The 18,391-nt window shown below is 36.2% G+C and overlaps 1 protein-coding gene across 1 annotated transcript in view; it reads left to right on the forward strand.

Moving 5' to 3' along the window:
- Positions 1-18,391, forward strand: part of MAP4K5 (mitogen-activated protein kinase kinase kinase kinase 5) — a 92,099-nt gene that overhangs the window by 67,040 nt on the left and 6,668 nt on the right. Inside the window, exons 22-29 of the mRNA XM_084886839.1 lie at positions 1,492-1,571; positions 1,953-2,013; positions 6,011-6,125; positions 7,306-7,364; positions 8,957-9,060; positions 9,547-9,724; positions 11,993-12,061; positions 16,509-16,601. Coding sequence (XP_084742965.1) covers positions 1,492-1,571; positions 1,953-2,013; positions 6,011-6,125; positions 7,306-7,364; positions 8,957-9,060; positions 9,547-9,724; positions 11,993-12,061; positions 16,509-16,601 — 759 coding nt within the window. The remainder of the gene's footprint in view (positions 1-1,491; positions 1,572-1,952; positions 2,014-6,010; positions 6,126-7,305; positions 7,365-8,956; positions 9,061-9,546; positions 9,725-11,992; positions 12,062-16,508; positions 16,602-18,391) is intronic.

Below are 18,391 nucleotides of genomic sequence, written 5' to 3' on the forward strand. Positions count from 1 at the left end.
AGGCAATGTTCATTAGCTAGATTCTCTACTGGTGAGTTACTGTTTATTCCTTTCTAATAAATAAGTACTTATTTTCCCAAACTACTGTATATACCCATATAAAAGCCCAACGACCAGAATGACCATTGCTATAATGTGCACTGACCATCAGGGAGCAGACGCTCCATGCACTGCGCTCCCACAAGGGGAGTGCCGCTCAGCCAGAAGCCAGGCTCATGGCTGGCGAGCACAGCAATGATGGCGGGAGCCTCTCCTGCCTCCAAGGCAGAGCTATGGAGCAGGGAGCCTGGCTTCTCAGAGATTGGCGTAAGCTGGCAGGGGAACATGCGAGAGGGCTCAGGCTGGGCTGAGGGACCTTCCCATACCCAAGTGCACGAAATTCATGCATGAGGCCTCTAGTTGATAATAAGTGTGGAGATACATTAAAATTATATAAATATCCTTATTCATCAGACTTTTCACCAACTAGATTAGCATCCATTGGAGACAATCCATTTATATCTATTGACAGTAATTTTCCCTTCTTTCCCATTTATTCAAGTATTTTTACCAATTTGAATGTATGAATTCTTTCATTTATTCAGTGAGGTATGATCTATCACTTTTAATATTTATTGTAGCCCTTAAATTTTCAGAATTTTTGAGCAATGGGAGCTCCTGTCTTCTTTTGTTTGATATGTCCTCATCATTTTTTGAGAACTTCCTTATTTTCTGAAACAGCAAGATTTCTAAACTAATCTTATACTTTCCTTGCCCAGGATTAGAATCTTTGTTTTTAAAGTTGAAAATAGTATTTAGGAACCACGGTTTGTATACTGGGTATGCTCAAGATTTCTGGTGTGTCACAATGTATAATTTCTATTTAATTTGTAGTTTCCTTGTTCAAAGACTATTTGAGATGTCTGGTAAAAAATATATAACTAATAATAAAAAAAAAAGCTTAAGGTATGAAAATTATTATGTTGAAAAAAAGATGTATAGATAAATCCAAAGTGAGTTAGTAATAGAGTATATATCTGCTTTTAAAAATAAGAAAAGAATAGGAGAAAGTTAAAGAAGGTGGCATGGATTTTATTTTATATATGTATATATATATATATATATATATATGTGTGTGTGTGTGTGTGTGTGTGTGTATGTATATTATTGATTTTACACAGAGAGGAATTGAGAGGGATAGAATTTGAAATGTTGATGAGAGAGAAACATCGACCAGCTGCCTCTTGCACACCTCCTACTGGGGAAGTGCCCACAACCAAGGTATATGCCCTTGACCGGAATCGAAACCGGGACCTTTCAGTCCGCAGGCCGACGCTCCACTAAGCCAAACCGGTTTCGGCAAAGGTGGCATAGATTTAAAAAAATAATTTTTCTTTGGATGGGTGGGTAGCTGTTGACTCTTAGTACCATTAAAAAAAATAGAGCCATTATTTTAATGAGTGATTTCAGAAACTGATAGTAAATTCTGATGGTTTATCTCAACTATTTTAGATCAGTACATTATTTTTGGAACTGAAGACGGTATTTACACATTGAATCTCAATGAGCTACATGAGGCAACGATGGAACAGGTAATTAAGGAGTTTTAACTCAAGAAGAGTTGAGTAAATTGAGCAAAAGAAATATCTTAATTTCAAATCAATCTATATGGGCCACAGTCTTAATTTTTATGATTTGAATATTTAAAGAAATGAATATTTTTTATTTAAATATTTTATGATTTAAATATTTAAAGAAGTGAATTTTTATGATTTAAATATTTAAAGAATTTAAATATTTAAAGAGAGAGAGAGAAAGGGGGGGAGCTTTTTTCTGTAAGATTTTGGTAAATTACTGAAATGTAGAAAATAGTTATTTTTATACTATTTTAGACTGTTGGAATTTGGAGGTTAAGAGGTAAGAAGATGAAAATTGGAGAGTTTTAACTATCTTCTCTTTTTATTTTTTTATAGTTATTTCCAAGGAAATGTACTTGGCTCTATGTCATCAATAATACTTTAATGTCATTATCGGGTATGTATATGATGAACGTAATGTAAAAAATAAATCATAGACAAGCAGAGAAATATAATTTTAATATGCATTATTTAAAAATGTTATTTGTTATTCTTTGTATAATCTAGTATAGTAACTTTAAGACCTGCAAATGTCTTTTTACCAACTTAGAATGGGAAGAAACTTTGAGAAGGGACCCTATCTTCCATTAAGGTAGCACTTCCCAAATCTGCCCAGGATCTCAGCATCAGAGGACTATCCTAGTGATTGCCACCTGAGGCCATGCCCTTCCACCCATTCGTCTCCACTTCACTATTATTCCCGCCTTCTGTTGAAAATTAACTGTTGAAGGGAAAGAATCAGAGGACCTAGCTGCTCTCTTCTCTGTTATCTTGAGCAAGTCTCTCTCAGGCTTAGTTTTTGTAATTGTAAATGAGAATGATGGTAACAATAACAGCCTCAGAGGTGGCTTTGAGGATTGGATGCGATAATATCCAGAGTGCTTGGTAAACTGTAAAGACTTCAACAGATGTTTCCTGGTAGAATTCATGTTATTCTGGGCCACATATTATCTTGGACCGATGCTTTGAAGTCTTATAAACAAGTGGGTGCCAGAGCAACCTATTCTAATTTAATTTTTATGTTTTTCTTTTTTTGGTTGTTGTTGAGGACAGGTTCATGGGTGGCATTTTAGGCTTTTTATTTTTTTTCATTCTTACCTACAAAAACCTATTTTCTTTTATATTTAGATTTAATTGGCTATCTAGAGATTTGCTGCTTGCTTTTATTTTGATAGAGTACAAGATAATTATTTCTCTGTTCCTTAATTTGATCCTAATACTATTAACTATTAAAATAGCACTCACCGCTTTTTCTGCTTTGAATAATTAAATAATTTTAGTATTTAAAATTCTTTTTGTTTGATACTCTCTTGTGCTGTGTATCAATGGATCAGGTGAGGGTTACATCCCTGCTCTATTTACTGTACTGTCAGATTTACCAGCATTAAGTGTACCTTCCAGCTACTTTTGCTTTAAAGCATCAGTGCTGATACACATTCTTACTTGTTGATAGGTAGATCATTATGAACTATGGCCTAATTTAAGAAATGTTATTTTCATAATTTTAAGTGTGGATGTGTAACTTAAATTCTTCCACTAGCCATCACCTAATTAGAAATTCTTAAGGAGTTTATATATGTAAGCTAATGACAGTATTTACGAAAAACTTATTATTTGATTGTGCGTAAATGGCTTCTAAGAAGATGGGGTCCTCAAAAGAGTATTTAATCTCTTTGATTTAAATTAAGTTTCCCAAAAATTTTATATACTTTTGTTTAACAAAATAATTAATTGATAATGATTATGATGAAAATAAACTTAAACACATTGTTTCAGTTAATTTACAACTGTGAATTATCCTATTTACTAAAAGGGTAATATGCAAATGAACTGTCACTCCATCACAAAGATGGCAGCACCATAGCCACAAGATGGTGGTGCCCAGTCCCCTCAGCTGCTGCTGAGAGTGGACAGCATGAGTGGCCTGGCGGAATGCTTGCTTCGTCACCATGGCAACAAGGCAAGCGTCCCGCCCCAGCCACGGAGGGCTTTGGGGCAGTGCGTGCACAGAGTGGCCGAGGCTGGACGCTTACTTCGTCGCCGTGGTAACGCAAAATGCATCCCACCCCGGCCACAGAGAGCCTCTGAGCAGTGTGTGCAGGGCGGGATGCTTGTCTCATCGCTGCGGCAATGAGCAAACATCCCCACCCTGGTCGCAGAGAGCCTCTGGACCGTGGAGAGCCTTTGGGCAGCAGGCGCAGAGTGGCCAGGCTCCACAGAAAGCAGCGAACTATGGGGAGTTGACCTAAACAAGCCTTCAGATCTCCCAGATTGGAGAGGACTCCCCTGAGGGAATCCAGATTGGAAAGGGTACAGGTCGGGCTGAGGGACCCACCCTCTGTGTACAAATTTCGTGTACTGGGCTTCTAGTCTACATATAAGATCACTTTCCTATAACACTTCTTTTATAACTATTCATGCCTGTTTTTGGAAATAAACTTAAAAACCATACAGATAAATCTTATTCTATCTAATATTAGAGAAACATGTAAATTAATCGTAGCTCGGTTATGCCCACCAGCCAATCAGAGCAAGTATGCAAATTAACCCAACCAGATGGCAGCAGTCATGGAGCTGGAGTGAGCAGGAAGCTTGGGTTGCCCCCAGCGATGGAGGAAGCAAAGCTTCCTGCTCGCCCTGGCAGGCCCTGGCCTCACCTCAAGGCTACAAAGTTTCAGTTATAGAAAACAAATAAATCCCAGGTACCTGCTTCCAGGAGGCGCTAAAAAAATACAAAAAGAAAAAGAGGTGCTGGGAGCTTGGGTTTCCAGGGACCTTGGCCAGCCCCTCATCCAGGCTGACCAGGCACCCCAGCGGGGACCCTCAACCTGAAGGTGGTGTGGCCAGCCTGCAAACAGCCCTTAGCCCCTCACTCAGGCTGGCCACACCCCTATGGCCCAATCTCTATAAATGGGCAGTCGAACATCCCTTGAGGGGTCCCAGATTGGAGAGGATGCAAGCTGGGCTGAGGGACCCCCCCCCAATGCATGAATTTCATGCACAGGGCCTCTAGTCCTATATAATAAAAGGCTAATATGCAAATTGTCCCCTCGACAAGGAGTTCAACCAGCAGGTAGGCCAGCTAACCACCCATGTCCCCTCCTCTTGGCCAGGCTTGCCCGACCCCACCCATGCATCAATTTATGCACTGGGCCTCTAATATATATACTGAGTGTACAGATTATTATACATTCAGAGATCATAATAATCTGGCTACTCAGAGTATAGGGGTAATGGAGAAAAGAAGGGTGGTGCAATGTTAGGCAGAATGCTTGCATTCTAAAAAACTATAGAGAATTTTGTTGAGGATGAGACTGGCGCATACTCTCTCTCCACACACACATACATATGTACATACAGGGGCAAAACTAGGTTTACAGTTGTTAGTATGAGGAATATAATAATAAATAATAATTAGTAATAATAAGAAATTGCTTTACATACAACTGTAAACCTTTTGCCTCACCCTGTGAATGTACAATATATGTGTGTGTGTGTATATATATATAAATTCTAATGCTAAAATGCTAAATACTGTTTTATGTTTTTATATCACTAGAGGCCCAGTGCATGAATTCGTGCATGGATGGGGTCCATCCAGCCTGCCCTGATGGGGGCCGATCGGGGCCAGCCGGGGGAGGGACCGCTGGAGGTTGGCCAGCCACAGTGGGCATCATAGCGACCAGTCATTCCAGTCGTTCCAACTTTCCAGTCACTGTCTTTTTATATATATAGGTACCATGTATAACAAGGAATGAGATGTTTACCATGTGCCTCCATGCTTAAGACAGCTATGGTTTTGATTATATGGAAATAATGCTATTACTTCCTATTATTTTTATATAATAATCACTATTATCCTTGTTTAATGGCATATGTTAGTTTGCTTTCCACTTCTTAGTATTTCAATCTGTTATAAAAATGTCATTCACAGTTTTAATCCAAAATATTTTGATAAATTATTAATAAATAGCTCTATCCCAGAAAATAAGGTAACATAGTTTTATAGAAGTTTCCATGTTATGCTAAAATAATCACATGCACATCATCGTAACTCAATCCATTGTACATAGATGTTCAGCAATGTTGTTTCTATACTAACTTCACTAAGGTTTATGTATATTCTACCCAGGTCACTACTAGTCAGAATATTCCTAATTTGTGTATTAAGAAACACAATTGTCTATTTTCTTAAAACTAACTTTACCTATTATCTTTCAAAATAGTATTAACTGGGTTTTTTGTTTGTTTGTTTTATATTGATTGGCTTTTTGAACATTTCTGGACTCCTCGTTTTAGAAGGTAATTATGTTTTGTTTTTGTTTTTTGCTTGAAAATTGTATTTTTTTTTCTGTAAATGATTCTAATAAAAATAACATGTTTCTCTTTTATAGGAAAAAGCTTTCAGCTCTATTCGCATAATCTTATAGCTTTGTTTGAACAAGCCAAAAAACTAGGATTAGCTGCTCATATTCAAACTCATAGGTTTCCAGACCGCATACTACCAAGGTACAAAATGTTTTTATTCTAGAAGAGAAAGAAATTGTTTATTTTTAAAACAGCCATTATTCTTTTCCCACTGGAAAACTTTCTTTGTCTTGATTTTAAAAGGTAGTTTACACTAAAGTACATGTCATATAAAATTTGAAAGATCTGTGTTTCCATGAGAATTCCCCTAGGGAAGTATTTTTAGTGCATCTTATTTTAAATTTTCATTTACTTTCAATATTTTGTTTTGGTTTTAGGAATATAGCATAGTGGTTAGACAATCATGTATTTTATAAGGTGTTTCCTCTGATGTTTTCACTACCCACCTGGCACCATATGTTAGTATCATTGAATAAATTCCCTATGTTGTACTTTACATCCCCATTACTATTTTTTTTTAATGTATTTTATTGATTTTTTACAGAGAGGAAGGGAGAGGGATAGAGAGCTAGAAACATCAATGAGAGAGAAACATCGACCAGCTGCCTCTTGCACACCTCCCACCGGGGATGTGTCTGCAACCAATGTACATACCCTTGACCAGAATCGAACCCGGGACCTTTCAGTCCGCAGACCGACGCTCTACCACTGAGCCAAACTGGTTTCGGCCCCATGACTATTTTGTAACTACCAATTTGAACTTCTTAATTCCTTCACATCTTTTACCAAGTCCCCCACTCCCCAGTTCTCTTCTGGCAACCACCAATCCATTCTCTGTGTCTATGAGTCTGTTTCTATAGAAGTTTTATAATACAGACTCCACCAAAACCGGTTTGGCTCAGTGGATAGAGCGTCAGCCTGTGGACTTAAAGTTCTCAGGTTCGATTCCAGTCAAGGGCATGTACCTTGGTTGCGGGCACATCTCCAATAGGGGGTGTGCAGGAGGCAGCTGATGATGATTCTCTCTCATCAGTGTTTCTAGCTCTCTATCCCTCTCCCTTCCTCTCTGTAAAAAATCAATAAAATATATTTTTTAAAAAATTATATATATATATATATATATATATATATATATATATATATATATATATATGTATATATATTATATATTACAGACTCCCAGGCCCTGCCTCAGTCCTATAAAATCATACTTTAGAGTCAGAATCCAAGAAGCTCCTTAACAGTTCTGATGTAACTGATTCACAGACCACTGTTTGGAAGCCATTAAAATAGAGTAATTTATATTGTCTTATGTTTTCAGAAAGTTTGCTATAACTACAAAGATTCCTGATACAAAAGGCTGCCACAAATGTTGCATAGGTGAGTAAATGCTATTTCTCAAACTGATGGTTAGAAATTTTAACATCTTTAAAATTATCTGAAAAGACTTATAATATCAAATGGGAAGGAAGATAGGCTTTATATTTCTTTTTAGAAGGAGTTAAGGGGCCAGTGAGGCACAAGAATGTAGAGTGGGACATGGGATAAAAATGCTTGGAGATAGTAGTCCGAATGCTTTCTCAGAGCATAGTGTGCCTAGAATTTTCTAACCTTAGTCCCTGAGGGTAGTTCAGAATTTGTGTGCCCTCAGTTCATCAACTGTTGCTGGTTTTGTACCTGAATTTTATCTTTGATTTATCCCCATAAAAAAAGTGTAGTGTAAATTTTCTTTGTTCAAAGCTTAGTCTGGCTTCACCCATTATTTCAAATCAGTTAAACATGAAGTGAAAAGGAGTGAAAATTAAGAGAGCTAACAACTGTAAAAGTATGTATACATTTTTTTTGTTGAGGGGGAGGACACCCTATGACCCAAAATATGTATACATACTTTGCGTAATTATAAAGGCAGTGTTTGTCCTTCAACTGCATTTTCAAACTTCCAGTACCATTTTAGGATGAATTTCCTTATTCAAAGCTTAGTCTGGCTGAAAAGAAACATCAACTGAGATATCAGCTGTTAAAGGGTGTGTACATGTTTTTGGGACACCAGTACATTAAGATAGAGCTTATTACAGATAACTACTTTTATAGTCATTATTGATGAGAATCAAATTGCAGAGAAGGAAAGACCAATAAGTTTTTGTAGATTTGAGTCAAGGAAGTTACATCTTTAGTAAGATATAAAACAGTTTCACCTTGTTTTAACTCAGCTGTAAACTATACCAAAAATGAAATCATAGATTTCAGTTTCCTCCTAGACCTTGGCAGGATTCTCTTTCAGTCAATTTACGTAAGAAAGCCGCTCTTCAAGGAGACATGTAAAACTTTAAAGAATTAAAAAAAAAAAAAAGGAAGAAGAAGAAGCAGCAGCTCTTCAGCTTGCATACTAGTTTAAGTGTTTTAGTGCATAAAATACTGTTTTGTAAAAAGTTCCTCTGCTTAACACTGCACTATGTTAAAGATGTTTAGAAATAAATGTATCTATTGATAACTTTAAAATAAAGAGGTAATGTCGGGGAGCAATAGGGGGTAAGGACACATATGTAATACCTTAATAAAGAAAAAAATAAAATAAAGAGGTAAGAAACTGAAAAGGAAAGGGTAACACCCCCCAAAAAAAAAAATACATCTTTACTTTTTACTCATTCTTATCACCCTAGTGAACAGAAACAATAATTTTTTTTATCAGCTGAATAATTTCTTCAAATAGTTCTTCCATCCACAGAAGGCAACATTTTCTTATTTTTCCCCCCCATGTATATTAGCATTGCCTTTATAAAAAAAAGATGAGTTAGCTTTTAGGTGAGTCTAGCTTTGAGCTAAACTAATGATTTTTTAAATATTTTTTTTTCATTTATAGTTTACATTCAATGTTATTTTGTATTAGATTCAGGTATATAGCATAGTGGTTAGTTATATGTTCATAGAAAGGTATTCAGTGTTTTAGGTATGTCTGTTTTGTTTCCTTCCAGTCAGAAACCCTTACACAGGACATAAATACCTCTGTGGAGCTTTACAGTCTGGAATTGTTTTACTTCAGTGGTATGAGCCAATGCAGAAATTCATGTTGATAAAGGTATATATTACTTTGTTTACATTTTTCTTCTTCAGAAAACACTAGTATGCAACTGAACTTAAATTTTTAAGATTCCATTATCACTATGTAGAATGGGCATGTTTATAGTTATTTATAGCTAGGTCTTTATTTGGGTTAGGAGTGTTTTTTCTTAAGATTGCCTCTTTTTTTTTTTTTTTTTAGCAAAAGCAAAATTTTATTATAGAAAGGCTATCTCCTGCAAAGAGGGGACCCAAATGGGTTGCTTTCCTCTTTAATTTACGTTAATAAACTTTTGGAAGCATCCCAGCCATGGAGATGAATGTTGTCAATTCTCTAAAACATATTTTATAGATTTTTATGATCCTAATAAGTGATTATTTTTAGAATTACATCAAGAAAAGTAAAGGCTTTCCATTGACTTTATTCAGCAATAGTATTGTTTCTAAATTGTACTTCTATTCAGATATTGTTTCTAAATTATACTTCTTTTGTTTATTTTTGCAGCACTTTGATTTTCCTCTGCCAAGTCCTTTGAATGTTTTTGAAATGCTGGTAATACCAGAACAAGAATACCCTATGGTCTGTGTAGCTATTAGCAAAGGCACGGAATCAAATCAGGTAGTTCAGTTTGAGACAATCAATTTGAATTCTGCATCTTCATGGTTTACAGAAATTGGTGCTGGTAAGTGTTTTTATCTTATGTTAAAATATTGATGATTTTGCATATGAAAAAAAACAGAATGATTTCAACCAATGTGGTTTCAGTCAAATAAACACTCAGATCATAGTTTCCCAAGAAGCCTAGTTTATGATTTCTACCTGCCTGAGGTAATTTGATACAAATTACTTTACCAAGGAAAATTTTAATGATTTAAGTTTTCTAAGATACAGGGGTGGGGAACAGTAGGTTTACAATTATGAGTATGGGAAACACAGAGTTTATTCTTGTTTTATTATGTATTAATTTGTATTTTTTCATACAAACAACTGTGGACCTACTTTTGCCCACCCCTGTACTTTTTCAAATTTACCAGCTTCTCAAGCAAAGAGGTTTACATCTTTTTTTTCCCTATCAGTTTTCCCTCAACACTGCTTAGAATCATTGAGTTCACGTGCTTTCCATGTGTGGCATCCAGCTTTATCATTCAAATATACGGGGACATATCTCTTGCACTGTCTGAGAATGATTCATTAGCTTAAAGTTTTATCCAACATGTCTCAATGGAAGTTCAGAAAAAGTTGGGAAATTTATATTCAAACTTTAAAATTGGAACAAATCAATCAACTTATTTTTAAAGCCTACATAGTAAGTGAAATGAAGGAGTCTTCATTTCAAATGTTCTATCCACTGAGCCAAACCAGCTAGGGCTCTAAGATTTTTTTATTGATTTTTACTCCTATTCTAAGCATATTGTCAGCACCCCATAAATATTTGTTCAATAAATGCATGAACATAGATTTACTGAGAAAAACTATTTTTGGACTATTGCCCAAGTGACCAACAATTTATCAGTTCTGTCCACCAGAATTCTTCTCTGTGTATGAGCTTTGGAAGGTCCAAAAACATCCAAAAATAATACATAAAACTTTGTATTTACATTTAAATGTGCAGTTTTTAAGGGAGAGGATCCATTGGCTTCCCAAAGAAAATCAGTTAAGAATGATTGTGCTAGCCCTAGCTGGTTTGGCACAGTGGATAGAGCATCGGCCTGCAGACTGAGGGGTCCTGGGTTAGAATCTGTTCAAGAGCACATGCCCAAGTTGCAAGCTCAGTCCCCAATAGGGGGTGTGCGATCAATGATTCTCTTTCATCATTGATGTTTCTGTTTCTTCCTCTCTCTTCCTCTGTGAAATCAATAAAAATATATATATTTTTTTAAAAGAATGACTACACTAAATAATCTAAAATATTTTTCTTAGACTTAGCTAGACTATTCAAGCAATCTGAGTGCCAAAAATGAATTGTTTAATCAAAAATGCCATTATACACACAAACACACACACACACAAATGCCATCACATCTGTCAGTATATATATCAAAAGAAACAACCCTGCAAATATCAGCAAAGTGATGAAAATTATTTCCTGCCAAGAAATTGTTGACAAAAATGTTCATTATATTACTAAGTGTCCTCTTTAATAAGGAATTTACACACACACACACACCAGGAAATTTTGTCTTTGATTATGGTTTTAATTTAATTTAATTTTTGTTTTTCTGAATTACTGATTTGTTTTTTATCTCAGGGATGCTGTGATTCACATAACTGATCTTGTTTCCATCTTCCCATTGGTTCCTTTAAAATGCAGAGCAAAATCTAATCATTGTATAGCATGCACCTTACTTTTGTGTATTTTACCCTTTGCTTCATTGTATTTTTGTAACTCACCTTTTTGGAACAAGCTGAAGTGTTAATTAACAGTAATTTTTAGCTTTTCTCAGCTCACTTAGCCTTACTTGGGACTTAATGATTGTTCTCCTAAGTTGACCTATATACATATTTTGAAAAAATAGTATATTATTATAAAATCCAATTTGTGTTAAATTTCAAAGATTAGTTTCAAATCACAGAAAAGGTCAGAATTTGTGTTATTTTCTAAGTTCTATTTTTTTTTTTTATTGTTTCAAGTATTACATATAGTAGCACATATGTCTCCTTTTTTCCCCCGATTAACCTTCCCCCAGCCTCCCCTACCCCCTGTCGCATGCCCTCATCCCACCCCCCAGTGTCTTGTGTCCATTGGTTGTCCATTGACTGACAATATGCTTATATGCATGCATACAAGTCCTTTGGTTGATCTCTTTCCACCCCCCTCCCCAACACTCCCCAGCCTTTCCACTGTAATTTGATAGTCTGTTCGGTGCTTTACTGCCTCTGTATCTATCTTTTTGTTCATCAGGTTGTTAAAGATTGTTATAGAACTAACATTATTTTTTTCCCCTCCAAGGCAACCAACAGTTAGATTCCATTCACGTAACACAGTTGGAAAGGGATACCGTTTTAGTGTGTTTAGATAGTAAGTACTATTTTAAAACTTATTCTAAATGTTCTACTTGATATAACAAGTCTTTTCACTGAAATTATTCTATTACGCTATAATTGAAAATTTTTCACTTTTTTCATCTTAAGTGACCTTATTTTATTGATGAAAATCTAAATTGGCTACAGATATCATAAATAGTAATTAATAGATGTTTGTCATTACTATTCTCTGTGACTTTTTTTTGTTTGGCCTACTTGAAAACATTATATTAGAACAGTTTGCCATAACTTTGGGGCAAAAATCTATATAAAACTATTCTGTATAAAATTCTGTGTAAAACTATTTTGAGGGTTTTTTTCCATAATTCAATTAATGAAAACTAGAAGGTATGTTCATGAGCCACTTAATGGGAATACCCAGATCTAAAAAATGCATTGTTAGGTGATTCTGTAATTATGGGAACATCTTAAGAGTGCACTTACACAAACCTCGATGGTACAGCCTCTACACACCAAGATTATATATGGTATACAGCCTGCTGCTCCTAGTTTACATACATGTACAGTGTGAACTGTACAGCATGAGAGTAAATCAAGCACAAGAGAAAACGGTGCATTCAGGAGGCACTCTAAACATTAGATGTGTGTGGCAGCTGCCAACATAACACATCATGCTATTTTATGGAAAACATTACTTTCTGTAAATAGAAAGCATATACTAAAATAACAGTAAAAAGTGTAGAATAATCTACACTAATAAGAGAGAAATATGCAAATTGACTATACCTCCACTATACCCACAAGCCACGCCCACCAGCCAATCAGGAGCAGGTATGCAAATTAACCCAACCAAGATGGCTGCAGCCGCAGAGCGAGCAGGAAGCTTGGGTTTCCCTAGCAATGGAGGAAGCCAAACTTCCCACCTGCTCTGGTTGGCCCTGGCCTCCACTCAAGGCTACAAAGTATCAATTATAGAAGATAAATAAATCCCAACTAAAATGGCAGCAGCCACTGAGCTGGAGAGAGCAGGAGGCTTGGGCTGCCCCTGGCGATGGAGAGAGCCAAGCTTCCTAGCTGGTTCTGGCCTCCTCTCAAGGCTACAAAATTTCAATTATAGAAAATAAATAAACCACAGATACCAGGACCTCCACTTGGATCACCAGGGGGCATGCCCACCTGCAAACCACCACAGGCCCCTGGCCCAGGCTGCCCCATGCCCCAAGGGAACCCACACCTTGATCCAGGACACCCTTCAAGGCAAACCAGCTGGCCCCCACCCGTGCACCAGGCCTCTATCCTATCTAATTAAAGAGTAATATCCAAATTGACAGTCACTCTAACAAACAATATGGCTGCCCCCATGTGGACACAAGATGACTGCTACAAGATGGCCAACAGGGGAGGGTAATTGGGAGGGACCAGGCCTGCAAGGGAGGGCAGTTGTGGGTGATCAAGCCTGCAGAGGAGGGCAGTTAGGAGTGACCAGGCTAGGAAAGGAGGGAAGTTGGGGGCAACTGGTGAGGGGACCCAGGCCCGCAGGGGAGGGCAGTTAAGGGCAATCAGGCTGGCAGGGGAGCAGTTAGGTATCAATCAGGCTGACAGGGGAGTGGTTAGGGGGTGATCAGTCTGGCAGGCAGAAGTAGTTAGGGACAATCAGGAAGGCAGATAGGCGAGCAGTTGGGAGCCAGCAATCCTGGATTGTGAGAGGGATCCCAGATTGGAGAGGATGCAGGCTGGGCTGAGGGACACACACACCCTGTGCACAAATTTCATGCACCGGGCCTCTAGTAAATATATAAGCTATAACATAGCCATTTATTATCTTTAGTATTATGTACTATACATAATTATAAATGCTGTACTATTATATGACTGGCAGTGTAGGAGGTTCGTTTACACTTTCATCACCACAAACATATGAGTAATGTGTTGCACTACAATGTTACAAGCCTGCATCTTTAGGAAATTGAAATTTTCAGCTTCATTATAATTTCTAGAACCACCTTCATATATGCAGTCTATTGTTGATCAGATCATCATTATGCAGTGCATACCATGGTCATTTATAATCGTATAACATGACTTTTGGAATCATGTCAGTGAGGTTGTTATGTACATATAGACTTAACACCTTCATTGAGTTGGGTTTTTATTGATTTAGGAAGAGTTATCCTATATAATAAAGAGGTAATATGCAAATTGACTGTCACTCCAACACACAAGATGGCCGCCTCCATGTGGTCAAAGATGGCTGCCCCCATGTGGACACAAGATGGCTGGCTGGGGAGGGCAGTTGTGGGAGATCAGGCCAGCAGGGGAAGGCAGTTGGGGGTGACTTGGTTGGCAGAGGAGGGCAGTTGGCAGGGAGGGGGAAACAGGCCCATAGGGAAGGACAGTTGGGGTTGACTGGGCCTGCAGGGGAGGGCAGTTAGGGGGGTCCAGGCCTGCAGGAAAGGGTAGTTGGGGCAACCAGGCCTGCAAGGGAGGGCAGTTAGGGGCATCGGACTGGCAGGGGAGCAGTTAAGCGTCGATCAGGCTAGCAGGGAAGGGCAGTTAAGGGCAGTTGGGCTGGCAGGGGAGCATTTAGGCATCTATCAGGCTGGCAGGCAGAGTGGTTAGGGGCAATCAGGCAGGCAGGTGAGTAGTTGGGAGCCAGCAGTCCTGGATTTTGAGAGGGATGTCCGACTTCCCATTTAGGCCTGATCTCACCAGGCAATCGGATGTCCCTTGAGGGGTCCCAGATTGGAGAGTATGCAGGCTAGGCTGAGGGACACCCCCCTACCCCCGTGCACGAATTTTGTGCACCAGGTTATTGATAGAAGAGTGTTATAATGTAATCAGAGAAACTTTTAACAACAGGTATTACTTCAGTTTTGCAAACAAACTTATTTTTATGCAGTGAATCCTGCAAGGTGAAATCCAACCTAAATTAGAAACTATATTTAAAACTTGATAGTATTTGCTATGTTTGATCCATTTTTTTTTAATTACTTAATAGGGTTATTTTTTAAATTTTTATACTACCAAATTTGTCTGTATTTCCATCCTAATTTCTTTTCCCTGAAGGCTACTTAATGGATTTACCTTATATTATCATAAAGATAATCTAATATTACAGATAAGTAACTCAAAACTCAAAAGTATCTCATTTGCCCATCATTTTTAAGTACTTTGGATTATTTTAATATTGATAAGATTGAAGTATTATTCAATTACATTTAAGTTAACCTGATAAATTTTTAATTAATTTTTTATTATTTATTGATTAAGGTATTACATGTGTACATATCTCCCCATTGCCCCCCCACCCCACTCCCATACATGCCCTCACCTCCCATGTTTTGTGTCCATTGGTTATGCTTATAAGCATGCATAAAAGTCCTTCTATTGATCTCTTATCTCCACCCCTCCCATCCTTCCTGATGCAATTTGACAGTCTGATGCTTTACTGCCTCTGTATCTATCTTTTTGTTCATCCGTTTATAATGTTCTTTATTATCCATAAATGAGTGAGATCATGTGATATATTTGATGAATTATATTTTACCCAAAGAGCTAGAAAGGTCTGTATTGATTAAGCAAATAAACAGATAATCAGAATTTGATTTTAATAATGTTGAACCTTTAATGTTAAATCCTTAATACCTTCTGGGACATCCAAGGAAAGTAAATTGTGCTTAGTCTCATTTTGTTGATTTATGTATTTAACAAAACAAAAAAAAATTTAAACCTTTGATTAAGCCCTCCACTTCCCAGTTATTCAAAGTAAATGGAGAGCTGACTTTCTTAAGATATTTTTTTAAAGAACAATATAAGACTTCAAAAATTAAGCATCAACTATGCAGTATGAATCGGTTTTAGTAAACACCAGTTGGAGACAGGCCTGAAATCACAAATTATGTTAGGTAGATAAGAAAGCAGTACAGAGAAAGGTGTCTTCCAAGTCAGAACTAAGATGGTTAAAGTGAAAAACAAATAGATGAAAGGAAAATAAATTATGCATATCCCCATCCAGAGTTTACTTATAAAGAAATTGTTACCCTTAAGAGTACTACTCATTGCCCTTTTGTTACAATAGTGCTCAATACTATTGTATTGAATGACTACAGATATACTTATCATGATCTGTAATTTGTAAGGGGAGAAAATCACTTATCACTTATTTAAAAGTAGCCACTTTTAAAGAAACTGTACTTTTTTTTTAACATTGTACTTTTTTAAAAACTAGAATATAAGTGTTTAATATATACCATCTAAAAAAGAAAAAAATAACAACGGAATTGCCATTTACCAGAGAAGGTACTCTTATAGTTATATTATAAAACATATTAATGACAGTTTCTCTCTGGACATGTTTGAATCTAAATAGTTGAATGTCATTAAGAATATTGTTCTATATTCATGTAAAATCCATATATCAAGTTAAATTTACTTTAACAGATTTGGATTTCCAGTCTTGACGTGTTTTTTCTTTTTTTAAGAATTTGTAAAAATTGTAAATCTACAAGGAAAACTAAAGTCAAGTAAGAAACTGGCCTCTGAGCTAACTTTTGATTTTTGCATTGAGTCTGTAGGTAAGTCTTTTTTTTTTTTTTAATCTATTAGAATACTTGGTTTTCCCTTCATTCTGTATCTGTGGTTGTCTAGACCAGCAGTGTCTTAGAAGTTTCTGTGATATGGAAGTGTTTTCTGTGCTCTTAAATATAGTAGTCATTAACCACACCTGTTAAGTACTTGAAACATGGTTAGTGCTACATTTCTTTAATTTTAATTAATTTACATTTTAAAATAAATAGCCACATATGGCTAGTTACTATTGTATTAGACAAAGCAAGTGTAGACAATAATAAATTTTTTATTGTTGGTTCCTAAATATTTAAAACTTGAAATCATTTTAAAATTTCTGTTTATTGTTCCCTTTATTGCCTCAAGTGAATTACACTTCTCCCAATTATTTCCAAATCATGAAGGTATTTGTGTGATATGATTAATGATATTAGATATGCTATAATTCTTTGTGTCTTATTCTGCTTGGTGTGTGTTGATGGTTATTGCTTTTTAGTCTATTTCTATATAAATAGATACTTTCCCACTTAGAAACTAATGTGCCATTTTAATTTGTTTTATTGTCAATGAGTGTTTTACTCTATCATACTCATTGGTTTTATGATAAATATTTCTCATTGATTATATGTCAGTAAGTATTTCCCCCTAGGGATGATAGAACTTTTAAAAAAAATAATGTGGCTGGAAACACTGAACTTAGTATAATATGATATGATTCTACCATAAGTCAAAAATACTTGAAACAAAGTTGGAAATTTTTATTTTGGCCTTGAAAAAATATATGTATTTTGTAGTTAAATGTATATATACCTTAAAAAATATATTTCTCATTATTTTAAAAGGTGTTTAAAAAAATAGTTTAATGGTTTCCCAATTGGCGTTTTGTCCTGTTACAAAGTATAATGATCCCTCTGTGTAAATATCTTACATAAACATAATTTGCTTATGATTGAAAAATCTTCATTTATTGAAGCAGAAAGCCTAAACTTTCTGTAGATGCCAGGACAAAAGGAATGTTGGAGCTCATTTCTTCCTCACTTCTTTAAGTCCTGGATGTTGCATGCCAGTTTCTAAGCTTTGATATCTTCAATAGAGATCCTGACGGAGATCTTTATAGTTCTTCATTTCAACTAAAACACACTGATACCTCAACTTTTTCATATGTGTCAAATTTTTTAGGGAACTTTAATTGTTACACAAAAATGTGTTCCTCATAAGCTACCATCTCTCCCCAGCAGTGAACCTTGGAATAATTACAAGGATCTTCCTGGGTAAAAAGAGTCCCTTTAAATCTTTTAAAAAATAAACTGGTAGCCAAAACCAGTTTGGCTCAGTGGTAGAGCGTCGCCCTGTGGACTGAAAGGTCCCAGGTTCGATTCCGGTCAAGGGCATGTACCTTGGTTGCGGGCACATCCCCAGTAGGGGGTGTGCAAAAGGCAGCTGATTGATGACTCTCTCTTATCGATGTTTTTAACTCTCTATCCCTCTCTCTTCCTCTCTGTAAAAAAATCAATAATATATATTTTTAAATTAAATAAATAAATGAATGAATGAATGAATAAAATAAACTGGTAACTGGGTTTCATATTCACCACAATTAGTGAAACGTGTGATTTTTTAGTAAAATTGTTTTATCTTTATTAAAATTATGTTTCCAAGACATTCTTACATTAGCTTTTTATAGAGTTAGTATTCTAATAAAACATACAGTAAGTTTCTATCACTGTCTCCCATCACCTTTAGTAGTGTAGGGCATATGTCTAATTTTCCAACAATCAGATACAACTTAGGTTTCTTT

Source organism: Pipistrellus hanaki, assembly GCF_964339955.1.
Source record: "Pipistrellus hanaki genome assembly, chromosome: 1".
Lineage (NCBI taxonomy): Eukaryota > Metazoa > Chordata > Mammalia > Chiroptera > Vespertilionidae > Pipistrellus > Pipistrellus hanaki.